The sequence below is a fragment of the Dermacentor andersoni genome, chromosome 9 (genome assembly GCF_023375885.2).
Source record: "Dermacentor andersoni chromosome 9, qqDerAnde1_hic_scaffold, whole genome shotgun sequence".
NCBI classification, from domain to species: domain Eukaryota; kingdom Metazoa; phylum Arthropoda; class Arachnida; order Ixodida; family Ixodidae; genus Dermacentor; species Dermacentor andersoni.
This window is the reverse complement of record NC_092822.1, coordinates 119,383,692-119,411,485: the sequence shown is the minus strand read 5'-3', so window position 1 is coordinate 119,411,485 and position 27,794 is coordinate 119,383,692. Positions and strand designations below refer to the sequence as shown.

Here is a 27,794-nt window from a genome sequence, read left to right as displayed (position 1 = left end):
TTCAGCTTTTTTACAACTTGAGAACTTACAGCGATCTTGTAAATAAAAATTCAGGACACAGATCAAAGTTTGCTGCGGTCACTAGAATAACGTTTATCTTTAAAATTAAACAAATTTCATTTCAATTGCTAATTGGTCCAGAAGTGTCATAAGAGCTTTCTTGTATTTGAATTGGTGGCAATGGTGTTGTCCCCGAACTAAAGGTTCCTCTTAAATCGTGTAAGCGGATTCTCACCTATGAGATTTTCGGCCGTGTCCCGGACGTCCTGGTAAGTGATGACCTGCCGGCTGAGCTTGTCCAGTATGTCTTGCGCGGCCAACACGACTTCTTCCTGGCAGAAGTGCGACAGCGGCTCCCGGGTTAGTACCACGTTGTTCTCTCGCTTGATGAAGAAATCCAGCAGCAAAGTGGTGACCTTGGGGATGCGCGGGAACAGCGTGGTGACAACCTTGGACGCCGCCCGCTTTTTCTCTTCCATCACAGCCGCTGCGCAGCGTAGGGATTTCCCGTGTCAAACTACGTGCTTCCAAAGGGGGCAGAATTGCCCAAAAGTCCACCATAATGTTCCAAAGCTATGCGGTAAAGCCACTCCTCGCGTGCGCCGAGCCAAATTTAGCATGGTGGAAGACACGTACAGACCATTTTTGTGGAGCACGCTCTAGAGAAGCGAAATGGCGCTACCGGCGGCGCGATCCTGCAGGCGAATGCGCGCGAATGGGAAACCATTACCGATGCTGCCCTGCTGCTATACGATCAGTTGTCGGAAATGTAACTGGGTGGTTGCTGACAAACGGTGCTTCATTCATGCTGCGAAACGTACAGCAGAAGAGAGAAGACCAGTGCAGTAGTTGGCTGCTATAATGGTGACTGCAAAATAAAGAAGAAAGGAATGAATCTGTGTGACCCTGTCTACGGACCACGGCTACACAAGAAGTGCCTGCGTTGCCGGCCCTTCGCGATGCACGGCTTTCCTGGAGGATAAAAAAAATGTATTGTAAGAATTTTAACGTTGTATCGCTAACCTCAATAGAAAGGAGTTCAATTCCGGAACGCCGGCATGAGAGAGTACAGCTCGTAACACATTGACGAAGGAGAAGAGTCAATTCCTGGCATAGTAAGTTCCTCGCACGTTATCTGCACGCATCCCATCCAACACAAAATCACACTTGCGCCTTCTATATCGCTCACGTATCAAGAATTGATGAATGGAAACAATGCGCTGAAGCGTGGGGGACGACCACCCCGACAGCACATGAATGTTCGAAGCCGAGCGTCTCGTGGCGGTCCGAAGAGAAAACGAATGACTAGCGATAATACGCCTTGTTGCAAGCTACTGCGAAGCAGAGAACATTAGCGTTCCAAGCCTCAGTTGTGCGCGGCAAGAGCAAATCTACCGAAACTGACCAAACCCACAAGCGATTCGGCAGAAAATAAACTAGCAGATAGCGACCGCATTGAGGAATGTTACTGACTGAGGTACATAAAAAGCCGCTGCTTCAAATGAATTGCTAAATAAGAAAATGAATAGGAACAGATACTATTATCCTGATTTGATTGAGAAATGAAAATTTTGGACAGATTCTAGTAATAGCACCGTATTCGCTGCTCGCAATGCTTCGACAACGCGTAACGAGCTGAGAAGCGCTCACCGGTCCTCTAAGGGTGCGGCAGAGGCTGCGTGTCGTTCACCAAAACAGCGGTTTACTAAGCCGCACTGAGTGTCATGCCCATCCACTGTGAACCTGGAGGCAATGGAGGCAGCTGCGGCAACCAATGGACGTCGAGTGACCACGGGATCAAATATGGCAGTGCCAATGGGAGTGCTGGGGAAAAAGGTCTATAGACGTTGCTAAAATTTTAATAATACTATTACGTAATTTCATGCATCAGCTTAAGTCTTACACTAGGTACGCGCTTGTGGTCGTGCATGTCATTCATATCGTGACAGCAATTCATTCTTGTCGTATACATGTTATGTCAGTCATGTCATGACGTAATCTGTCATGCATACATCTCACTACATTCATGTAATGTAATGACATGCCATTCGTTTCATGCATGTATGTCATGCGGGCCATGCGATGTGAGTATATGTCATGTTATGCATGTCGAATCCTGACATGCTGTCGCTCATCTCATGCATACATGTCATTCACCTCCTGTAATTCATGTTCATGTCATGTGTGGCATTCATGTCATGACATCTCTTTCATGTCATATCATTAATTCACGTCAGGTCGTGCGTGTTAAGGGAGCGGTGGATTCCGATGTTGATGGCACTGTAGGCAAGGAAATGTTGGCGTTGAATTCTTGAAGTTGGTTTCTCGGCAGCGGATACTTTGACGTCATATTAGACCACGTGACGGCCCTCGCCGAGTAGCGGCGAAAGCGGGGAAGGGAAAAGTAAGGCGCAACTCGGCTGCCTTTGGAAGCATATATAGGGGCACTAGGAATTTCGGGCACGTAACACCACCTGTTGCACTAACTAATGCTCTAACGGAATTTTAACGGTGCCGCTTTACTGACGATGACATTATGAAAGAAGCCCACACTGAGTGAAGTGAGAGTGTTCCAGCCCAAATCGGCAGTGCGCTTTCTTTCGCCGCTCCCTACGAGGCAGCTCCTTCTTCAGCGCCCGCCTAGACGGTGACGGGGCCCGAAACCGACTGTGTGGGGTAAAAAATGAAGCACTTTTCGAGGCGACAGGAATGGTCGCCTTACGTGGAAGCGGCAACGACGATGAAGACCAGTCTCATAACCCTGACAAGCTGAGAGCACCGAACCGGAGAGCAAGGAACTAGTGTCTACGACTTTCGCAGAAATTGCGTGAACCCCTGTTTCCGATCGCCTAGTCATTGCTTCGGAGGCGGTTTCAAAGGTTGGACACCATGGGCGGAGTTCTGTGAAAAGCACGACCGCCCTGATTCGTCTTGGTGTTGATGACTTCTAAAGGTCATCAACGAGGCGTTGATGACCTTTAGCATCAACACCTGGTTGAGTCACGACGTGTGTGTATGTGACTCCTCCGTCTAGCTGGCTCGATCTTCCTTCCTGGCGACAACAGTTTGCGCAATAGTAATCTTTACCGGGACACGTATGCAGGGTGCTGCGTGCCTCGCATTGTTATCAGGAGCGCCTTATCATCAATTATGTGGTTTGGATGCTTGTTTTGAGCTTGTTCTTTATTGGTGCGCATGCTATTCTCTATGCTGTACGTGTGATTCCAAAGAATATATGCACTGTTCGCTTCAGTTTGCTTAGTGCTTGTAGCCTCTATTTTACGGGGATATGAGCCATTACATTTTGTGGGTGTGAGCCATAGATGATTGTTTTCTGTCCACGTTACACCACGAAGGAATCCCGGGACCCTAGCCATAGACATCTCCGCTCTAATGTCGCGCACCCAAACTTGACGTGCGCGGCGGAAGTGTGGGCGTGTGGGAACATCCGGGATGTCCGACGCGCGTTTGTAAGTTAGCGCATACTCGGTAGACGGCGCTAGCAGTAAAATATTGCGCACTGTTAAGCGCCGAATCTATACAGATTTACACTCCTTTTTGATAGACACGTTTTAGTTAACGGCGAAGAACGACACAGCGTCAAAACTGTGACTTACAATGTTTACCTCTTGATTGAGGGAGATTCCGCCCCCCTCCCCCCCAAAAAAAAGTAACAGTCAAGGGCAACAATAGCTGGATGCAAAGTAGGCGATCATCGAGAATATGATCTGTAACTGAGACGCGTTGGCTCTCATACTTGGCTCATCGAACGTTGCAGCATAATCGCTTGCACTCACACGAGTTCTAGAGTGTAGAACACTATGCGCGTCGTGCACGAAATCTGATTAGAATAGATTATGGTTGCAACAAAGACAACAGTTATAATTGTCTACAAGAACTGAGAATGTTCTGCTACATGCAGGCGCGTCTTGTGCCGAGCGATAACATTTAACATTTGTTAGCCGGGGGAAAAGCGGTCATGATTATTGCGACGTGTTTTCGACGAAGAGAGGTATCATGTGGTACCATCTTCATGTCCCTGATACAGCCAGCAGCCGCCTAATCAATCGCGTTTTCCTGGAACTGGTCACGAGATACAGATCCCAGATACGCGAAATCCTCGCGAAGTCAGCTAAGAAAACTTAGCCTTATAAAGAGGTGCTAAAGATATAAGAGCAAATTATTTAAGGCGAGGTGATGCTTCCCAATATTTTGCTCAAGAATTACATGATTCACGACCTTTACATAATTCAATTCGTAGATTTCAAGTGCCAGAACCACGATATGGTTATGAGGCAAGATTATTTAAAGCAATAACTGAAAAAATACAAAAAAGTCATGTCGGTAGAACTTTTGGTTGACTGACCCCTTTCAAGCATTACGTAGTTCATGTAGTGAGACATAAGTGAAGGTCTGTTCTATTTATTATTAGGTAAAAATAAAATCGTACGAATGCCCCGAAAGTGAAGGTAAACACCCGTACTGAACATACTACTGTATATGAAAAAGAAAGACAACGAAGCGAGAGAAAGCGCCATACGTGTAATGCGGAAGTTGTGAGTTCGGCTCCCACCGAAGGCAAGTTGTCCTTCCAATAATTTTCACTTCCATTTCTTTATTATTTCTACTTTTCGATCAACATTGTGGCAGCCCCCCTGTTACCAGTTCCAAGCAGAACGCGAGGAATGCGACTGAGAAATAAGCCTGCTCCAGAACGGTGCGTCGGCAACCAGGTATCGGACGCCACCTGCCTCGAAAGCCCTCAATAAGCTGGAGACAGTGCAAATAACCTCACTGTCCTTCTATTGGTGAGCACTGACGTCGAAAGCATGGTGCTCCTGTTTGAGGGCTCACAGGGAAGCTCCATCCTCGTGCCACTGCCATTCCTGGAGTTCTGTCCGGGAAGCCCGGCCATCTGGCCACTGAAGCTTGAGGCCGGATTCTAGCTCCGTGCCATTACGTCGGAGCAGGACTGGCACCACATCACAGTGGCTACGCTTTCTCCTGCTCTGCTTCGTGATGTCCCGCCTCCAGGACTATGTACTTACGACGCGCTGCGGGCTTTCGTGCTAGCTCTACCAGAACCAGCAGTGGAATTCGGCTTGCCCCTATCGAAACTAGTGCTTTAGTCTCATGCAATGATTTGCTCTGCCAGCCCCGTCAAGTCCTCCCGGTACGGCACTCAATACCCATGGTTCGCCATTTCAATTGATTTCGGCTCCAGCCCGTCGTCTTGCATCCGGCTTTCTCACAGCTCCCGTCCGTTCCCTGGTCGCACCCTTCCCCGAGAGGTGCTTTAACTCTGCACCTATAGCATCCACTGATGCCAAACCAAATAGGCAGCGCCGCGAAGAATTTGCACCAACTGAAGCGCCCCCTTTTATCCCGAGAGCCTCCGACATCCAAGACAAGGTGACCATCCAACAGGGCAATCGAAATGCAGCTTCCGAAGCGTGCTATTCCACTACTATTGCTGACAGTGATTTGACAACTATACACACAACGGCAGTTCCTTCTGCACGGTCGATAACTCCTTGTGTGGTCCCCACTGAGCGTGTTCTGGAGCCCTCAGCGGACGCGACATACCATCAGGCGAGCTACCAAAACGCGCACGTGCGAGTCGCAATGCCACCGATACCAAGACATGTCTGACCGCGTCCACCGCAAGCAACACTCCGGCGACGGCACCACCATACCCGGTGCCATGCCGTGGCACATAAACGACCATAAAACATGTGCCAGCTAGGCTCCATGCGCCCACGTATGCAGCCACGACTCAAGTGACGCGACGGCGTCCCGTTGCCTGTCGGCGGCTGGTACAGCTGCGCTTCGATCCTGCCGACGAGACCCACTACTCAACGCGGGCTTCAGCGGCCCCGTGTATTAGCATCGGACGCCTTCTCAAGACCGCATTCTACATCATGTTGTATAGCCTGACACGCGCGCGTTGGTGTGCGCCGAAGAACGCCACTGAAAACAGTGCGCGTACACCAATGTGGACGGAAAAACCGTACGTCACCTCGAGCATGAGCGTGTCTCCTTCGCGCACACAGTGCCACAATCCCTTGCAAGAGCCACCAACAAAGCCACTCAGCCACGGCCAGCACAAAACATTGGTCGGCCCTGTCGCCCCTACACGAACTTCACGCACATGGACTGTCTAATGGACACACAGAACTGCCGACAATGCCGTATTCTCTAACTATTCGTTTAACAAACTTCGTATGTAGGCATTGTCAGGATACTATTTTTTGCGCCTTTTTACTTTTTACTTTTTATATTCCCGCGTTTTACATCCTTCTTTTAGTTTCGTTTTTCTCCACATGTTTCCTTGTGCTCATGAATACTCGTAAGTTTGCGCTGGGCGGGGAAGGTCTCCACTGCCACCAGCTCAAGGCAGAACGCGAGGCACGCGGCAGACAACGAAGCCTGCTTGGAAACGGCACGGACCCCGACCAGCCACCACCTTCTTTCATTTCTGCCCGGACGCCATGTCCTGCCTCTGAAGCCCTCAATAAATAGGAGAGGGTCTAAGCGACCTCGCCGTCTCCACAACATCATTAATTTCCTCTGCTTTCTCTGGTTTCATCATTTTTTTTCGTATGGATTGTAACAACAATCAAGCCCCTCTAATGTTGTTATTCTTCTCGCTATGCTTTTAAAAATGCAATTTCTTTTGACCAATGTGGCGACCTACCTATTCTAATTAACCCTGGTCTTCCTTCCATGGAACCAATCATTATTAATGAATTAGGGCTTTTTACTCGTGTACTAAACATAAAAATATCAGCAGCTCGCACGGACGCAATTCCTCCTCAATTTCTAAAACAGACTACCATTCATGGCTTAGTAATCTTTTCGCAGCTCTTTAACAAGTCATTGGATCGTGCAACAATGCTCAGCGATTGGAAGGCGAGGAAGGTGGTACGTGTTCCTAAACAAGGTGATGCGTCCAATCCATCGAACTACAGTCCAATCACTTTATTCGAATTCCGTGCAAGCTTTGTTGGACACATTATCTACTCCAACCTAATTTGTTTTCACGAGTAGAACTTTCCTGCACAACAGTCAACATGAATTTAGAAAACATTACTCGTGCGAAGCTCAGCTCCTCCTTTTTATTAGACTTGCTTTCGGCATGTGACTGAGCCTCTATTATTAACTGGACTTCTTTTTCATGACTTACAGAAAGCTTTCGAAACCATTGCTCACCGCCTGCTTCTTCTAAAACTTAGATTGGCAAACACTGACCCTAATTTATTGCACTGGATTAAATGCTTTCTATCTAACGGGACCCAGCTGTCAATTCCCAACGATTGTCTCCACTCGCACATCTGTTCCGTTGCTTTCGGCGTACAACAAGGTTCCGTCATCAGAGCCTTATTATTCCTTATCTACATTAATGACATTACCGCCTGCGTTTTCTCAACAATCCGATTATTCGACGATTATTGTGTCCTCTACCGATCAAATAACTAACCCGCATGATTGTACAAGACTTCAATATGATATTGACAGCATTACATTGTGTTCTCTGTGTTCCACGAAACAAATATTAACAAACGCAAGATAATGATCTCGAGTAGCATTTTTCAATCTGGGATACTCTTTTCTACACTTGTATCCTCACTCGTAGACACCGAGAACCGTTCAGCTCGGATCATTGCTGCCAACTATTCTCGTACAGTCAGCATTACTGCAATGAAATCTTCTCTTGACTTCCCTATTCTTTGTGACAGGGGAAAAATAGCCCCTTAACTTTTTTACCAATCCGGAAAAAAAAAACGCACCTTGTTCTCCTCCCATTGTTGCGTTTCATCTCGTGTCGGCGTCAGCTTAAAAGTTCAAGTACAATTTGGCCATACCAACACGCACTTCCGTTCGTGGGTGCCGAAGACGTCATCTGAATGGAATCACCTCTCCACCTCTATCGCCAGCAACCCGGGGTATACCTCATTCAAGATTACCATTTTGAACATGCTCTATTTGCATAGTCAGTAAATTGTACTAGCGGAATCGTTCGCCGTGTCTCGTTGATGTTGTAAGAGAAAAATATAACAATGAAAAGTTTTTTTATGCAAAACTACTCGTTCTGATGATCTCTTTGCTTTCATGCACAATGGAGTTGTTTATGGAAGTAAATAAACTAAAGAGGACACGTGACTACGAGGTCTGTTAGAAAAGTATCCGACGTATGGCCGAAGAAAAAATTGGCATAACTAGAGCGTTGGAAACCTAATCACCTGCAAAGTAGTCTCCTTGGGACTCCACACACTTCTCCCAGTGATGCTGCCATTGTTGGAAGCAACCTTAGAAGGCCTCTTTCGGAATGGAGTTTAGCTCAGCTGTCGTTGCGGCCATAATGTCCTCTCTTGTCTGAAATCGCGCTCCTTTCAAGGGCCTCTTGATTTTGGGAAACAGCCACAAGTCGCAGGGGGCCACATCAGTAGAATAAGGAGCCTGTTGAACTACAGGAGTCTAGTTTTTTGTCAAAAAAGTCTGAATCAAGTTCGAGGAATGTGCAGGAGCATTGCCGTGATGGATGCGCCAATTTCCTGTTGGTCACAACTCCGGTCTCTTGCGCCGCACAGCATCACGTAGGCGACGGAGGACATCCCTGTAGTACTCTTTGGTGATTGTTTGACCCTGTGGTGCCTACTCGTGGTGTACCACACCGCGGGAGTCAAAGAAAGCAGTCAGCAATACTTGGACGTTGATGCGCACTTGGCTGGCCTTCTTTGGTCTTGGTGTCGTGGAAGGCTTCAACTGTGACGACTGGGATTTGGTTACTGCGTCGTACTTGTACACCCAAGACTCGTCACCAGTGATTATGATGTTCATGTAGTCCGGGTCACTGTTTCTGGAATCCAGCACGTCCTGTGAGACTTCAACACGAAGTTGCTTTTGCTCCACCGTGAGCAACTTCGGCACGAATTTCGCCACAGCTCTCGTGATGGCCAAATCTTTGGTCATAATGGAATGTGCAGAAAAAGTGCTGATGCCCACCTCTTCCGCAATTTGTCGGATAATCACACGATGGTCCCGCATCACCACAGCATTCACTTCGGCAATGACCTGGTCAGTTCGGCATGTTGATGGCCGAACGGAGCGTGGCTCGCTCTCCACCGACGTGCGGCCGTCTTTAAACCGGTTGCACCACTCCTTAATCTGTGTGCTGCTCATAGCATCGTCACCGAAAGCCGTCTGAATCTTCCGAATGCTTACTACTTGGCTGTCACCCAGTTTCTGGCAAAACTTGATGCAGTAGCGCTGCTCCAGTCGCACCGCCATTTTCCTTGCAATAAAAAACCGACGAGAGCACTGCGCACTACCTCACTCAAACGCTGCATGCCAGCGACTGACGCTATTGGCAAGCGGGAAAAACTTCGCGCTTGCGCACGAAAGTTCAAGGTCAGCTGACGCAAATGCGCTTGTTTCATATCCATCAGGTGTTCGCAAAAAGCAAATAATGAAGGTCGGATACTTTTCTAACAGACCTTGTACGCGGCACTGCGTGAAAAACATGTTCTTACAATGTAGCCCTGCACGAAGGCTGTAAGTACTGAATTGCAAAGTTGGCAACGAAAGACAAGGAATGTAAAAAAGAAAAAGAAAAATGTGGGTGGAATACAGAGGAAAAGGTTGAACAATATAAGCTTCGTTTAATAACCTTAACAAAAACGGTTCGCGTCACAAGACCAGCGGACGAAACTTGACTCGATGGAATTTAGGTCCCACCCGCCGTGGTTGCTCAGTGGCTATGGTGTTGGGCTGCTGAGCACGAGGTCGCGGGATCGAATCCCGCCCACGGCGGCTGCATTTAGATGGGGGCGAAATGCGAAAACACCCGTGTATTTAGATTTAGGTGCACATAAGAACCGCAGGTGGTCGAAATTTGCGGATTCCTCGACTACGGCGTGCCTCATAATCAGAAAGTGGTTTTGGCACGTAAAACCCCATAATTTAATTTAGATCCCGCTGCGGTCTGGCTATGGCGTTGAGCTGCTCGTCGAGCTCGAGGTTGCTCGCTCGATCGCGGCCACCGCAGCATTCCGTCAGGAGTGGAATTTAAATATATATACAATGATAAAAAAGTCACCGTCCAAGCACTTCGTACAGATGATTAACCGGCGAAACTGAAACGTGAGGCCCCGGTGTTAGCACCTGGGTTAATCCCCACGGTTCATTTAACGACGGTTTCGTAGGCTGCCGGATCCTCGGCACGCAGTTGCTGCTTGCGCTCGGCTGCAGGGGCCTGTTCTTGTGCCCGGGCTGCAGTATCGGAATGGTGTAGACGAGCCCGTTCCCGGCTCTGCTCGCTGCGTTGCTGATCGAAAGCTGTCCGCTCCTTAAGAGCACGTATGACGCGTGGCCTACTCATTTCAGTGTCGGAGAGAAACTGCTACGCACGCGCTCAGCTGCGACGGAGAGCAACAACGTCGGTACTGGAGCAGCCAATCGCGCGCCTCTCTTTCTCCATTTTTATCGCACATGCGCATGGGGCTGCGCCGGAGGAGTTTTCGACGCACAGGCGGCTGACAGACGGACGGGCGAATCGGCTAGCCATATACAGTTTCGCTGTAATAATAATAATAATAAAAAAAAAAAACGCGCGTCCACCGAGTACTGGGTGCAAGTTAAAGGACCCAATGTGGTCAAAATTGTTCCGGAGCCATTCACTGTATGGCTTGGCTCATATTCACATCGTTGTTCTGGCACGTGAAAACCCCGAGCTTCATTTTTTAATCAAATAACCCAAGGGCACCACGACGTTCACCTTTGTCTCTAGAATGGCGTCAGTGTACGACATTCAGCACCGCGGGAAACCACGGAGGAAGGAAAACGTAGGAGAGATTCCTTGCGCTACCGGCTATGTCGGAAAGTGTTGGCGCCGCGCGAGACTCCAATGGACGCAGCTATTCCTCGTGCTTGTCCACCAACATGGCGTCTAGGATAACGTCAGTGCAATAAATCTATACCACTTTACCGACAAGCCAAACAAGCCACTCTTATGAAGAAGGCACCGACGCATGGAGTCAACCGACGCATTGCAGATGGTTTAAAAGAACTCGTCTATAGACGCTCGCTCGGCCCAATCCGCTACCTTTACACAATCCCAAAGACCGATTTTCGGGCCGACAAGCCAACTCAATTGGATTTGATATGGCTCATGCAAACATAACCTATGAAATGCAATTGAGAGAAGCAGATGTGTGTCGCGTGAGATGGGCAAGCGGAGGTAGCAGCAAACCACCCGGAAACGCTTGTAGCAACCAAGGGTAAGCTTACGCGCGATTTTCTTACAAATAACGCTGTTTGCGCGCGTGCGATAAATTTTTCCGCCATCGTAGATCCCTGTCGCGGGATCCTGGTCTAATAGTTGGCAAACACTATCACATTGTTGTAACGCTTTGAGTGATACCAGCCTGCTTCATTCGCGCAAGCTGTGGGCAACACTGCGTACTTTTGTCTCAATCTTTTACCCCGGAGCATTGGATAAATGCGCTGTTTTGTAAAGGAACAGTTTCAAATTAAGACACAACACAAAGTACACTGGGCGAGACGATACAAAACACCGAGCACGGAGCATTCCGGAGCATACTAGCGCCTTTATCCAAAAAGATGTAAAAATCACTGGTCCCAATGCGTGCCCGCTCCAGAGGAGCTCATCGCGAGTCCGAGGCATTAAGCGACGCCGACAGCTCTCTCACCATTGGCTCCATGTGTCTCTGGTGATGTCGGGGAGGTCGGCGCAGAAGCAGCAGCAGCAGCAGCCATCTTGGGCACTAAGTCTGCGACCGCGCACAATTTTCTGCCAGAGTGCTAGCCCACGGGACGCGGCTGCTGACGTGTAGAGAGAGGTGGGGTCCACTGAGAGAACTCGGGGCCGGCGGCGAAGGCTGCTGACGATGCACAGCGACGACACCCGGCCTTGACGACGACGGCCCCTCTGCCGCGCCGGCTCACCTGCGCCCAGCCCAGACCTCGCGCAGCGACACCTTTCGGGGCACTCGAGAGCCCGCCGACCATGGGCCGCTCGACTTCAAGCGCGCGCGAGGCTCTGGAGGCCGGCCTGGCCTGGCGAGCCGCGGCTGAGGCAGAGCCGACGACGATGGCGATGTTGATGATGACGTGAAAAGGCCAACGTTGAAGCCGTTGAGAAATTTCTGTTTCAATCAGCATGATTCCCTCACTGAATGCTTAAACGTGATCTTATTTTACTTTTTGTTTTGATCTTACCAAAACTTCTAATTTACGTGTAATTTCCCACTTGGTCTTTACTACTCGTCGGATTCTTGGTCAACTCCCCACAGTGGGTATGGACCATGTATAGATGCAAACCAACCGGCCAACCGAATTAACCGATAAAAGCGAGCAGATAGAACAAAATAAAACATGGTCAATCATGCTGGTGCGAAATATAGATGAAACTTTTTGTATTTCATCATTTCAGAATAAGCTAACTTGCCTATTAAATGGATGCCATATGTAACCAATTTTCGAACAGTCCTTCTTGTTTTCAACAAAGCGAATATTGAAACTATCATGTTACCGCCATAATTGAAGTCCTGTCTTTTTTTTTTCGTTGGAAGGCTGGCGGATCAAGTACGCTATATCATTTTTACTAACATATCGCTATAATTCAGGTTCACCTATGCACAACGCCCCCATCTTTGGCTACAGCAATTGGGTGTACGCGGTAATGCGAAGATAGAATGGCAGAATGTTCGATAAGGTAGTTGTCGCAGCAATGCAGTCCTTTGGGTTAGGCCCTCTAGCGCAACTTCAACAAGACGAGACAGCCCGAGAAGAGGTGTCGGAGATCAGGTGTGGAGTTTTAGCTTTTATTCGGGGCAGAGTTCTTCATTTTGGGGTTCCGCTGTAGAGACGGTTTTCTCTTTGCTGGCAGCGGGGTTTCTATTTCGCATGCTCGCCAAGTGTTGAAATTAGTAGGGAGCCCCGTCCTAACACCGATCTTGTCAGCCCAACCTACTGCATATTCAAGGGAAGTACGGTAGCGCGATTAAAAGACGGGACAAAAGAAGACACATAGGGACACACAGCGCTGTGTGTGTCCCTATGTGTCTTCTTTTGTCCCGTCTTTTATTCGCGCTACCGTACTCCCCTTGAACTAGCATTACCAACAAGCCCACATTGCAACCCTACTGCATATGCTCAGTTTAGGCAATGTGCGCACGTATGCGCGTCCCATTGCGATATAGGCCAAGAAGCATACAGAAAACACAGGCAGAAACGATACGCGTACGCACAGAAAGTACAATTGTTTCACCTATGGGTATGGCGTAAGAAAGGAGCACCAACAATGATATGTGTAATGTGTTTGGCATTACTCTGCCATACGTGCTTCTCTGCTTCCGCTCACCTACTCTCTTTATCGCGGCATTCTAAGCCACTCTCCTCCTTTGCTTTCTTCCCCAGCCGTTGAAGATGATAATGATTATTTGGCATGCGCTTTCAAACGGGGCGGTGACAAATTATTACCTAGCTTGCCTAAGTTATTCAAGGATGCTATATATGCTTATCATTTTAGTGCTTCTGTTTACCTCTCTTTCATATTTTTTTTTCTCTTCTGGATAACTTTTGTATCAACCCTGCACCGCTACCTATGACTGCAACTGATCCGGTCGTATCAATCTCCTGCCTGCTTATATATGCGTAAGCATTTCTATGCCTACCCAACGAGACATTGATGACGATGATGATAGCAACTTTATTGTACCGCCGGCTTAGGAGGCCCCTACTCCCCGTCCCCGGCACACAGGCCTCGGGGACGGGGGCCGCGGCCTCCGCGATTAGGAACAAGCAAAGAGGTCTTGACTCTTCGCGGCTTCTTCCGCCAGGCGGATGGCATGTTGCTGTGGAGTAGGTTCCTCGCCCGCAGCAGAGCTTCCCAGGCCTCTCTAAATGTAGAGAGGCCAACGAGAAGGAAGGAAGGAAGGAAATCAACTTTATTCGAGGTCCTGCAGGCCACGAGAGCTTTGGGCTTTCATGGAGTGGGCGTCTCCCACAACGGAACCGGGAGGTTGAAATTTGTCCATCTGTGACGTAATACAATGAATGGCTCATACCCCCGTAACAAATGGCATGTACCCCTCGCAAGCAGGCAAAGAATGAAATGGTTCGTACCCACGTAAGGCGCAGGCTACGAGCCCTCAGTATAGTGAAGCGAACAGTGCGTATATTGATTGAAATCCCCCATACAACACACATAACAGCATACGTTTCAATAAGGAACAAGCTCAAAAGAAGCATCCGAACCATCATTAAAGCACTGAATACCCCCTCAGCAAGTGCTGTGGTGGTTTTGCAACAGCTACTCTAAGTTAACCTTCTACATCATCATCATCATCATCCTGGCTAAGCGCGCTGCAGGGCAAAGGCCTCTCCCATACTTCTCGTCAGTCGGGGGCACCCCTGTCCCATTGGATTCCTATCCATTCCATTGACAGTAGGGACGCTTGTGAGGTGTGAGGCCTTGCTCCAGAGCGAGGCTGAAGACGACCAGTGTCGAGCAATCCGCCTGGCCGTTGAGGCCGTGAAGACTCACCGTCCTCAACGCGCGTGGACTGCTTCGTCCTCCCCCCCCCTACCTACGTGTAGGTTAAGAGGCGGGCACCCCAGCTCGGTGGAATATTAAAGTTTTCAATCAATCAATCAATCAATCAATCAATCAATCAATCAATCAATCAATCAATCAATCAATCAATCAATCAATCAATCAATCAATCAATCCCATACTTCTCCAACTACACCGGTCATGTGCTAATTGTGGCCATGTTGTCCCTGCAAACTTCTTAATCTCATCCGCCCATCTAACTTTCTGCCGCCCCCTGCTACGCATCTCTTCTCTTGGAATCCCGTCCCTAACCCTTAATGACCATCGCTTATCTTCCCTCCTCATTACATTTATTTATTTATTTATTTAATACAGACTGCAGACCAATTTGGTCCAAGCAGGACGGGAAATACAATTTACAGATATCTGTTTTACACAAAAGGAGAACAACAACAAGAGAAGAAACATGACAGTACCAGCGGAAAGAACACAAAGAAAGACATAACCATCTAGTCATATGGTGCGTCATAGGGTTCTGTTAGGTTATTCTAGTCGGGCACAGAACGCGGAAAAAAGTAAAAATTATGAATGTCTGTTCTTGCAAAGTAAGGGGTAAGAAAGTGTGTTTGGTAATGTCGCGTAGGTCTTGTGGCCAAAGGGGAAAGAAACTGTGTCTGATCAATAGCCATTTTACCGTTAAGAAATAAGTTTAAAAAATTCAAACGACATTTTTTTCTTCTCAATTCAAGTAGATCAATGTTGTTAGCTTTCATGTGCTCAGAAGGAGAATCGGTATACTTGAATTTGGAATAGATAAACCTGACAGCTTTTCGCTGAATCCTTTCTAACTTCTTAATGTTAAGCTTAGTATAAGGATCCCAAACAATAGAACAATATTCAAGCTTAGGTCGAATGAATGTGAAATAGCTAAGAAGTTTGACATTAGGAGGAGAATTACGAAGTTTATGTCTTAAGTAACAAAGTTTGCGGAAAGCTGAAGAGCAAATGTTATCAATGTGCAGATTCCAAGAGAGGTTATTAGTGATTGTAACTCCTAGGTACTTGTAACTGGTAACCTGTTTCAAAGGAAGAGGTGTCAGGTTATAAATATATTTTAGAGGAGTTTTCTTAAGCGTTACACAAATATAAACAATTTTATCGGTGTTAACAGTCCTGCTAAAATCTGTGCACCCCTTAGATACATTAATAAAATTAGAATTCAACTCAACCTGATAATGTATACCTCTGATTTCACGTAATAAGACATCATCTGTAAATAACCTAATTTGAGTTCCAGGAGTAATTACGGAGACAATGTCATTTATATATAAAAGAAATACCAAGGGTACCAGAACACTTCCTTCAAGCACACCCGATGTTACAGGAAGACTGCAGGAATCAAAACCGTCAACTGAAACAAACTGTGTTCGGTTATGTAAGCAATCAGAAACCCAAGAAACCAAAATGTCGGGAAGGTTAATATTTACGAGTTTGTTGAGCAATTTATCATGAATAACTCTGTCAAATGCTTTACTAAAATCTAAGAATATCGCGTAAATTTGTCCACAATTATCTATGCATGCTGCAAATGAATGTACTACCGTGACCAATTGTGTTGCAGTATAGAAATTTTCTAAACCCGTGTTGAAAGCCATGCCCATGCCCATTTCTTTTTCTTGATTTCAACTAAGATGTCATTAACTCGCGTTTGTTCTCTCACCCAATCTGCTCTCTTATCCCCTTAACGTTACACCCGTCATTCTTCTTTCCATAGCTCGTTGCGTCGTCCTCAATTTAAGTAGAACCCTTTTCGTAAGCCTCCAGGTTTCTGCCCCGTACGTGAGTACTGGTAAGACACAGCTGTTATACACTTTTCTCTTGAGGTATAATGGCAACCTGCTGTTCATGATTTGAGAATGCCTGCCAAACGTTCCCCAGCCCATTCTTATTCTTCTGATTATTTCAGTCTCATGATCAGGATCCGCAGTCACTACCTGTCCTAAGTAGATGCATTCTCTTACCACTTCCAGTGCCCCGCTACCTATCGTAAACTGCTGTTCTCTTCCGAAACTGTTAAACATAACTTTAGTTTCCGAAGATTATTTTTAGACCCACCCTTCTGTTTTGCCTGTCCAGGTCAGTGAGCATGCATTGCAATTGGTCCCTTGAGTTACTAAGCAAGGCAATATCATCAGCCAATCGCAAGTTACTAAGGTATTCTCCATTAATTCTTCCCAATCCAGGTTTCTTAATACCTCCTGTAAACACGCTGTGAATTGCATCGGAGAGATCGTGTCTCCCTGCCTGGCGCCTTTCTTTATTGGAATTTCGTTGCTTTCTTCATGGAGGATTGCGGTGGCTGTGGAGCCGCTATATATATCTTTCAGTACTTTAACGTACGGCTCGTCTACACCCTGATTCCGTAATGCCTGCTTGACTGCTAAGGTTTCGACTGAATCAAACAATTTCCCGTAATCAATGAAAGCTATATATAAGGGTTGGTTATATTCCGCACATTTCTCTATCACCTGGTTGGTAGTGTGAATATAGTCTATTGTTGAGTAGCCTTTTCGAAATCCTGCCAGGTCCTTTGGTTGACAGAAGTCTAAGGCGTTTCTGATTCTATTTGCGGTTACCTTAGTCAATACTTTGTAGGCAACGGACAGTAAGCTGATTGGTCTATAATTTTTGAAGTCTTTGGTGTCTCCTTTCTTATGAATTAGGGTTATGTTGGCGTTCTTCCAAGATTCCAGTACGCTCGAGGTCATGAGGCATTGCGTATACAGGGTGGCCAGTTTTTCTAGAACAATCTGCCCACCGTCCTTCAAGAAATCTGCTGTAACCTGATCCTCCCCAGCTGCCTTCCCCCTTTGCATAGCTCCGAAGGCTTTCTTTACTTCTTCCGGCGTTACTTGTGGGATGCCAAATTCGTCTAGACTATTCTCTCTTCTATGATCGTTGTGGGTGCCACTGGTACTGTATAAATCTCTATAGAACTCCTCAGTCACTTTAACTATATCATCCATATTAGTAATGATATTGCCGGCTTTGTCTCTTGACGCATACATCTGATTCTTGCCTATTCCTAGTTTCTTCTTCACTGCTTTTAGGCTTCCTCCGTTCCTGAGAGCATGTTCAATTCTATCTATATTATACGTCCTTATGTCAGCTGTCTTACGCTTGTTGATTAACTTGGAAAGTTCTGCCAGTTCTAGTCTAGCTGTAGGGCTACACGCTTTCATAATTGGCGTTTCTTAACCAGATCTTTCGTCTCCTGCGATAGCTTACCGGTATGCTGTCTAACGAAGTTACCACCGACTTCTATTTTACACTCCTTAATGATGCCCATAAGGTTGTCGTTCATTGCTTCAACACTAAGGTCCTCTTCCTGAGTTAAAGCTGAATACCTGTTAAAAAAAATTAAATTATGGGGTTTTACGTGCCAAAACCACTTTCTGATTATGAGGCACGCCGTAGTGGAGGACTCCAGAAATTTCGACCACCTGGGGATCTTTAAATTGCACCTAAATCTAAGTACACGGGTGTTTTTGCATTTCGCCTCCATCGAAATGCGGCCGCCATGGCCGGGCCGAATACCTGTTTTGTAGCTTGATCCGGAATTCCTCTATTTTCCCTCTTACCGCTGTTAGGAATGGCGGGACGGGGTGGCAACGTGCCAGCTTTCAGCCCGCTGCACGTATTCCTATCCAACCGGACGGGGCACCCTTCAGAGAACTGCGAATGACCGGCAGCCACGTGGCGCGGGGTCAGCTCAGGAATGTGCTACCCGCCAGCGCCACCCGGGACGGAGCAGACTTCTACGAAGCCCTCTGACGTCGGCACCGAAAGCTTTGCGGCACTGAAAGCTTTGAGGCACTGAAAGCTGGGCGGTACCGAGAACTGTGCGGCACTGAATCCTGTGTGTATGTGCGGCACGTGTATGTCAGCCCTCATCCTCCTCCAAGTCGACAGCCCTCATGCTCCAAAAAGGCGGGTCATCTTGAATGACGTCGAACTATGACGTCGAGCAGAGAGCTTATAAGCAGCGATTGTCGGCTGCTAGGGTGTGCTCGTTGTTGTGCTCGAAATGTTCTAGTGAGCTGTGTGCTCGTAAGCTGTTTGCTGTATGTTAGTCTTGCGGGCTCCATATGGTAGTCACGCTAGACTGCCAATGTATCTTGCTTAAAATGTTAATATGTAAATAAATCCTGTTCACCGAGTTCCTCTCTACGGCCTTCAACTCCTTCAAATGGTGGCAGCGGCAAGGTCGTCCGACGACTCCTACATCTGGTCGACAACGGTAAGATCGTCCGACGAATCTAATAACTGAATGACAGCGGTGAGATCGGCCTACGGCCCCTAAATCGGCCTACGACTCGGAGACAGCAACGGCAGCTGAAGGACGTTGGCACATGGTGACCGACAGGCATCCTGATCAAGTTGGAGGTGACTTGGGATTGACCACCTCTTGCAACTGACTGGATACGGCGGGAAGGACTGGTGATATGGTGCGGCTTCAGTGGGTAAGCGTTTGGTTTTGGCTGTAAGATTTACCAGGCTTCAATTTCTCTGTGTTTTTGATTTGATTCGTTGGGGATCTTTTTACTTGTATTTTGATTTGCGTGGGTATCGCAGCAAGTATTGTGTGACAGCAGAGCCAAAGCTTAAAGTAGCGACCATGGTCCTAATGTGTTTGACGGGAGCTGGCCTGTTGTGGTTGTGTGAAGAGCTCGAGGTAGACGTAGAGAAAGACTTGACGGAAGCAGAAATTCGGAAAACCATTCTCGCAAGTAGCAATGATTTGAAAGTAACCGAAAACCTAAGTAACCGAATTACAAGAAGAAGACAGGAACAGGAATCAATTAAGCAAGAATGCCAAGAGCGCGAGCGAAAACGCCAAGAGCGTGAGCAAAAACGGCAGGAGGTTGAAAAACAAATTGCAGCAGTAAAGAAACAGATACAGGATTTGCAGCAGCTAAACGCAGGAAGTCAACAGCGGCTTGAGAAATCTGTACGCTGGATGCAGCGAAAGTGTGAGGAAGTAGATTGCAGATTTTCGTCGAAAGCCGAGAAAAGTAGTAGTACCTGTGAGAGTAGCAGCACGTTCACAGGTGAACTCGAAGTGCTAGCAGCTAACGATGCCTTAGTGGCAACAGAGGCCGTTAAAGGCCAGAGTGAGAGCGACGAGGTGCTGTGCGAACAGAGTACTGTAGAGACAGCTAGGCCAGCTGCGAACAAATTGGCACAGTTACCGCGCGTGTGCGTCGCGTCTCATGGTAGCGAGGTCGTTAGCGAGGTACAGAATACTACGGACTTGACAGGCACGAGCACCCATGTCAGGTCAGATCTGCGTGCAGAAGTGAAGTGCGAACTGGACGATGCAGTTGAGAGTAGTTCTCGGGATGGCGAGCTCCGTAGTTCACGAGAGAACAACTGCATTGTTCAGGGATCGGTGCAGCTCTCTGCCAGTCTAGATAGCCCAGATAGGGATGATTCAGTTGTTAATCATTCGGACTGTGCCCGTGAGACAGCGATCGATACCGACGGGCTGTGTTTCGATGCAGTGAGTTGGGCAATATAGTAGAGGGCAGTTCGCAAGAATGCGAGTTGCATAACTCGAGTAAAGCCTGCTGCATAGTGCCAGAGTCGGTTGAGCTGTCCGCCAGTCGAGGCAAAGATAGAGTCGATTTAAATGATAATCACGCAGACTGTGCGGGTAAGAGACCGATCCGGGCCGATGAGATGTGTAACGGCCAGCACGAGGCGCCAGAAGGCGACATGCAAGAGAATGCAAAGAGAAAGCGCCGCCGAAAGAAGCGCCCTAAAGATAGGAATGCGGTGACTAATGTAGCGCCGCCGAAGGCGGCGAGAGACCCAAAAGGGCAGGGCGCGAGGAAAAGAAAGGTGCGGTCGTCAATGACAATTTTGACGCATCAAACACGTTCGAGCCACCGGTCAAAGGGGGACCGCGAAGCATGTTCTGCACGGACGCGGACAAAGGGCCCGGGGCAGTTAAATTTCTCGTCGTTCCGTCGTTCTCCTCGAAGCTCAGCGTACAGTACGAAGAAGCGCAAGGTGGCAAGACGAGACCAGGTGGGGAGTAGCGACGCGGTCAATCGAGGTCATGATGAAAGCGGGGCGCCAGGACGCAAATGGGCAGGAGACTCTAACGTCTTGGGGGAGCTGATAGTGAGTCAGCCCTTTTGTTCTTCCTCGGTAGCAAGAGTAGCTTTCGGACCGCGACCACCTCGGGTGCGGCTCCAAAGTGAGTCAGTTGTAACCGTTTGAAACGGGGGGGGGGGAGCCAAGAGGGCTTCCGTAGAAGTGAAACTTGTTTTGTTTTATTTTTTGAGCATCGGATAATTTTCGCGATTTAAGTTTCTTTCAACATGTAAAAGTATGAGCTTTGTTTGTGTTTTGTTAGAGAAGCTCCGAGGTTTGAAAAAGGTGTTTTATGTAAACATATAGTTTCGCGAGGTGTTCATTAATGAATAGATGGGCTTTCTTTTTGTGTGCGTGAGTAACCTGAAGGTCAAGGTTATCGTTGAGAGGCCTATCGTAACGCGCGTGTGTGTTATTTCCTCTTCTTTCTTTTTAAGTGTTTTCTTGAATTTTCTAAGGTTAAGCGCGTAGATTTTCAGTAAGTGCGTGATTTGCACTGAGAAGAGCTCTTAGGTTCATTAGCGCGTGTCCTGTGCGGACGGAAGGAAGCAGAGCGTTTATGACTGGGTTGCTCGTGTGTGTCGAGGGCAGCCGTATTCTGACTTCTCTAGTACGCGTGAGTAGAGCTAGTTATTAGAAGACACATTTGTTCGAAGGTTCCTCTGTGTTGCGTAAGTCACGCCAGTTTGGTTGTTTGTTTAAGGAACGTGTCCTGTGTGGATTAAAGGAACAAATGTGCGTCAGCGTGATGAAAACTTTGTATGATGCAAGCACGTGTTCGGAATAGAGACCACAAAGCTAGCGCGATTGTATTTATGTACCTGTGGAGTTGGCGAGACGGTTCAGTGGCAGCAGTACATGAGATAAGTACGCCACTGTGATAGGATAAGAACAGGCTGTTCATGAAGCTAGGCTGCTTAAGATATGTTTGGGTATTGGTATTTGAGAGTACCTTCGGTTTAATTCTACGTAAACCTTTGCTCTTGTGCAGCGCGACGGTCGGGTTTGGTCGACCTCAAGAGGAACGTGAACGCTCGCTTTGGCGGCAGAAAATTTTGGCGCAAAATTTGGGGTTCCCAGTTCAGTGACTTGCATTGAAATTTTGACAGGAAGCCTGGCAGGTTAACAGCTAATTCCGGGCGTTTGAACGCTGAACGGTATTGTGTTGCCGGGTAGACTCTTCTGTGCCAGTTGTTGTAAAATGGTTGAAGGCATTCCAAGTACGCAGGGGTTGCAGAGAGCAAAGCCATCGTCTTGCTCGCCAGCCATTCTCTTCCTGCGCACCGGTTGCCAGCACTGGCCAGGCGAGATTTTCCGGGACATGGAGGTGCTGTTAGGAATGGCCGGACGGGGTGGCAACGTGCCAGTTTTTAGCCCGCTGCACGTATTCCTATCCAACCGGACGGGGCACCCTTCAGAGAACTGCGAATGACCGGCAGCCACGTGGCGCGGGGTCAGCTCAGGAATGTGCTACCCGCCAGCGCCACCCGGGACGGAGCAGACTTCTACGAAGCCCTCTGACGTCGGCACCGAAAGCTTTGCGGCACTGAAAGCTTTGAGGCACTGAAAGCTGGGCGGTACCGAGAACTGTGCGGCACTGAATCCTGTGTGTATGTGCGGCACGTGTATGTCAGCCCTCATCCTCCTCCAAGTCGACAGCCCTCATGCTCCAAAAAGGCGGGTCATCTTGAATGACGTCGAACTATGACGTCGAGCAGAGAGCTTCTAAGCAGCGATTGTTGGCTGCTAGGGTGTGCTCGTTGTTCTGCTCGAAATGTTCTAGTGAGCTGTGTGCTCGTAAGCTGTTTGCTGTATGTTAGTCTTGCGGGCTCCATATGGGAGGCGCGCTAGACTGCCAATGTATCTTGCTTAAAATGTTAATATGTAAATAAATCCTGTTCACCGAGTTCGTCTCTACGACCTTCAATTCCTTCAAATGATGGCAGCGGCAAGGTCGTCCGACGACTCCTACATCTGGTTGACAGCGGTAGGATCGTCCGACGAATCTAATACCGCTAACTCATTTATCGGCTTCTTATGTGCCAGTTTCTTCCGTTCCCTCCTGAAGGCTAGGCGAATTCCAGTTTATGACTGGATGTAGGCGCGTAGACCTGTACGACCTTCAATTGGTACCTCTTCTTAAGTTTCACAACAATACCTGGCACCCTCTCGTTAATGCCATAAAATTCCTGTATGTTACGAGCTATATCCTTATTAATCAGGAATCCGACTCCTAGTTCTCGTCTCTCCACTAAGGCCTGGTAGCACAGGACGTGCCCGCTTTTTAGCACTGTATATGGTTCATTTGTCCTAACCTCACTGAGCCCTATTATGTCCCATTTAATGCCCGCTAATTCCTCCAATAGCACTGCTAGGCTCGTCTCACTAGATAGCGTTCAAGCGCTAAACTTTGCAAGGTTCACATTCCAATGGCAGCCTGTTCGGATCCAGAGATTCTTTGCAGCCTCTGCTGCGTCACAGGTCTGACTGCCGCCGTGGTGAGTTGCTTCGCAGCTGCTGGGGACTGAGGGCCGCGGCTTGATTGTTGTATTCATATAGGAGGTTGGGGCCAAGTACTGCACCAGGGTGGCCAATCCTGCTCTCGTGAGGGAGTGCGTCATTGGTTCTGGTCACCGGGATCAGGCCGCACACTAGGCCTGTTTCGCAATTTTATGAACACGTGGATTTCCTTTTTTTCTTTTTTTCATCCTGTGGAAAATTGCGCGGCACCGGGATTCGAACCACGGTGCTCTTACACGCGAGGCGGTTGCTCTACCTCTACGCCATCGCTGTTGACCTTAACCTTAATTAACTCCAAAGGTCGTGGCTTCGGCTCCGACCAAAGGTCGAGGGTTCACGCGCCTTAATCAAGTGTGGCTAATTAACTTCACTTGAAAAGCCCCAAAGGCCGTGGGTTCGGCTACCACCAATGGTTGGGGGTTCGAGTGTCGGGCTGAACTGAATCTTATTGAAGCTGTTTTATCATGTCCGCTATCGAACATAATAAGCGATCGAAGCTTATCATGTTAGCTAAGCTTATCATGCTCCATAAGGTTGATAACGACCGATGTGTGTTGAGAAGGGGTTATACGGACACTTCGGATCAAGTTTCATAACATCTATAATGACACGAGGCTGCATGGAGATGAGCAAGTGGCACAATGTCCGTACGCACACTTAGGCAACTAAACGTCTCTCTAAACGTCTCTTGCTCTAAACGTCTCTTGCTTAACCCCACCACTGACCGGTTGATGCTTCCGTCCACATTAAATCCATGTGCTTCAGGAAGGTGTGCGTTACTTACGCGTCTCGCTTGGCAAATACTTTCGCATTCGTTTAGGATGTGCTGAGCGGCCTCCGGAATTTTGCTATAGCGGACACATGCTTCATCTTGTCGCGAATATTTCATCCGGTGTGTTTTACAGCGAAGCTGTACATGGCTAGAGTTCCATGCATTTTTCTTCTTCGTCAACAAAAATGCCATCATGAGTGGCTCATACCCCCGTATCATGAGAAGCCAACAAACAAGGACACGAAGAAACTCATAGTGGAAATTACTTGTACTTGCTAATTGAATTAAAGAAACGATATTTTAATGGCAATGAAAGTGGATGAAAAAGCAACTTGCCGCAGGTGGGAAACGATCCCACGTCTTCGCATTACACTTGCAATGCTCTAAGCAATTGAGCTACCATGGCGCTGTTTGCCCATCCACTTTCTTGGGTACTGATGTGTTACCCCTAAAACGAAACTTGGGAGTGTTAGCCAGCGCCACCGCTCACAAACCTTGGAGGTGGATGTGAAACGTACCTTCTGCCACAGGCGTCACGAGTACGTGATCTTTCTGGGTGAAGGCAACTGGTCAATAAACCCGCACATGCTATCTGAAGGCATCTATCTTGCCGGATTCGAGACCCTCGTTATGTAACAACGAGAAGAAAGGGGGTTAACCGATGGACCCGATTTTTATTAATCCTATCGTGAGAAGCCAACAAACAAGGACACCAAGGAAACCATAGAGGAAATTTTATTTATTTTATTTATTTATAGAAGTACCTGCAGCACCACAAGGGCATTATTGCAGGGGGGGTGACGAATTGAAGAAAAATGAACATGTAACAGCATGTAAACTTGAAACAGCTAAGCAGAGGTGGTAAATGTAACAAAATACGTAACATCGATGAGTCATCTCGACGGCAAAACGGCCTTCAGTGAAAATGCGGTACAAAACTGCAAGACAGAAATGGAAAGGGCACACTATCGCATAAAGTGCAATGCCAGCCAAATGATATAAAGAAAACGGGATGATATACTACGACAGACTGCGTGACAATAAAGACAGAAACTCTGAACACGTTTTACATTCACTAATGCTCCTGAGAAGCCTATTCCAGTATGCGGAAGCATGCGGAAAAAATGAATTACGGTAGACATCAGTACGACAGCGCATTTCAAGAACTTTCAGCTCGTGATCACATAGTTTAGAGATGAAGTGGGGAGGGAAAATATACAAGTTCTTATTTATTCCTGTGAGATCAGAGTAAATCCGAAAAAAAAGTTCTAATTTTGCAGTTAATCGGCGGTGTGCTAGTGTTTTACAACCAAGGTCCTCTTTAACTAATGTAATACTGCTACGGAAGTTATAATTACCACAAACAAATCTTGCAGCGAGGTTTTGGACGCGTTCAAGCTTTTCTATAAGTTTAGAGCTTTGAGGGTCCCATACCTGGCAAGAGTGTTCGAGTACCGGACGAACATTTGTTATGTAAAGCAGTTCTTTTACTTTCTGGGGGGCCTTATAAAAATTACGTCTAACAAGGTTTAGCATACGAGATGATCTTAAGGTTAAGTATTCAATATGTCTGTTACATGTTAAATTTTCTGAAAAATAGACCCCGAGGTACTTGTAGTGTTGAACCTTTTGAAGAAGTAGTCCGTCCAATTTATACACTGATCTCACAGGAAAGCGTTTACGGGTGAATGACACAAGTTGGCACTTAGCACTGTTTAAAGACATGCCCCACTTAATGCACCAAGCATGAATTTTGTTTAGATCATTCTGCAAACTACTAACATCACAATCATTTTCTACATTCTTGCATATGGCACAATCATCAGCATATAACCTCACTTTGCATTCTAGATTGTGGACAATGTCATTTATAAAGACTAAAAATAACAAAGGCCCCGAAACAGACCCTTGGGGCACGCCAGAGGTTACGGTGACAGGTGTTGATTTAGTGCCGTTTATTAAAACATGCTGTGTTCGTCCAGACAGGTAATTTCCAATCCAATGTACTATTGCAGGGTGTATACCGAGACAAGATAATTTATGTAAAAGCAATGCATGAGAAACGGTGTCAAAAGCTTTCCGGAAATCCAAAAATATGCAGTCTACCTGAAATCCAAGGTCAAAAGAGTAAAAGAGATCATGGGAGAACTCTACCAGTTGAGTCGTACATGACAAGCCAGGCCTGAATCCATGTTGAAAATTCGAAAAGAAATTATTGCTTTGAAGGTGTTTCACCACAGCACTGTATATAATGTGTTCTATTGTTTTGCAACATACACATGTTAGAGAAATAGGCCTGTAGTTTTCAAGTACATTTTTGGGACCGTTTTTATGAACGCGAACGACGTGGGCTACCTTCCACTCTGCAGGTAATGAAATGGTATTTAGTGATTTATTAAACAGAGCTACTAAAAAATGCACAATTTCTTGAAAGCAGGATTTCAATACCTGCGACGGAATACCATCAAGACCGCCAGCCGATTTGTTGTTCAGATTGAAAATAAGCTTCAGAACACCGTTATATGTGACAGTAACCATAGGCATATTCTCGTAGACTATTTCTTGTATTTCAGGCAATTCACCAGTAGACGTCTCAGAAAAAACACTTTTAAAATAGGAATTCAGACAGCAAGCCTTCTCATTATCATCAAGCACTGTTTTCGCGCCAACTGACAAAATAGGGACAGTGGTGGCCACTTTACCATTTATTTTAACAAATTTCCAAAATTCTTTAGCATTATCCCTCAACTTTGTATCAAGCGATGAGATATACGTTTGTTTATTTACCTTTATTTCTTGCTTAATCTTGTAGTTCTCGTGACGCATTTCATCGAAAACAGACTGGCTGCGAGTCTTCAAATACGAAGCACACAGGCGGCGTTTTTTGTTAATTAGCGAGCGAATTTTCTTATCTACCCAAGGTTTATCTTTCCGGCGTCTAGTTGTCAAAAGTTTGGAAGGTATGTATTTTTCAATTAAAGCCTTTAATTTCTCTCTAAAAAGAACCTAAGCTTCATCTATGTCCACTGACTGGCTGACCTCATAAAGAATAGGGAAGAAATTTGAAAGCTCTCGTGATAAAGACATGTAATCCCCTCGGTCGTAGAAAAAAACCTTTCTAGGATATTTATGGGCTGGTCTAACTGAAGCGGCACTAGACGTGGCAACAACGCAATCATGATCACTGATACTAGAGATGACAGCTACATTTTGGATCAACGACTCAGAGCTAGCAAAAAACAAATCTAAAGTGCTGGCAGAAAAATGATCTCGTCGTGTGCATTCGGAGACGAATTGGGTTAGGTCATTAGTTATAAGAAACTCTGAAAAGGCAAGAGATAGGGCAGTCGAGTCTGTGAACACAGGTTTGCCATCTTCGCAGACAACAGCAGGCATGTTAAAGTCACCCCCAAGTATATACTCAGTATTTACGGTAGTTAAAAAGTTTGATAGCTCGGTAAATGATTCCGGATTACAAGAACTAGGAGGCTGGTAAAAAGACCCAACAGCAAGGTAATTGCCATTGCTCATTCTAACCCTGCACCATATGGATTCAGAGTGATTGAAAGAAGTAGGGAGTTCAGTACTGTGAAGGCACTCATTAATGAGAAGAAAAACGCCGCCACTATGTGGGTTTCTGTCACACCGGTAAACACCATAACCACACGGCAATACCTGGTTATTGGCGATGGATTCATGAAGCCAGGATTCAGTTTCGATCACTATGTGCGGTCGAACAGCGGAAAGTAAAGCTGCAAACTC

The 27,794-nt window shown here is 47.0% G+C and overlaps 2 protein-coding genes across 3 annotated transcripts in view; both read right to left on the bottom strand.

Moving 5' to 3' along the window:
• Positions 1 to 12,101, bottom strand: part of LOC126529579 (ribosomal protein S6 kinase beta-2-like) — a 133,667-nt gene extending 121,566 nt beyond the window's left edge. The window contains exons 1-2 of one of the 2 annotated variants that reach the window (XM_055069929.2): positions 11,712 to 12,101; positions 236 to 487 (exon numbers count right to left, since the gene is read on the bottom strand). In XM_055069929.2, coding sequence (XP_054925904.1) covers positions 236 to 487; positions 11,712 to 11,778 — 319 coding nt within the window. In that variant the 5' untranslated portion in view covers positions 11,779 to 12,101. Of the gene's footprint in view, positions 1 to 235; positions 488 to 11,711 lie in introns of those variants that run through there. The other variant, XM_055069930.1, reaches the window with a different exon arrangement.
• Positions 1,040 to 9,451, bottom strand: LOC140213181 (protein GVQW3-like). The gene is made up of 2 exons (XM_072284346.1): positions 8,707 to 9,451; positions 1,040 to 1,135 (listed from the first exon to the last, which is right to left on the bottom strand). Exons 1-2 carry the CDS (start codon positions 9,289 to 9,291, stop codon positions 1,040 to 1,042), a joined length of 681 nt encoding a protein of 226 aa, XP_072140447.1. The 5' UTR covers positions 9,292 to 9,451.
• Positions 12,102 to 27,794: the final 15,693 nt, after the last annotated feature.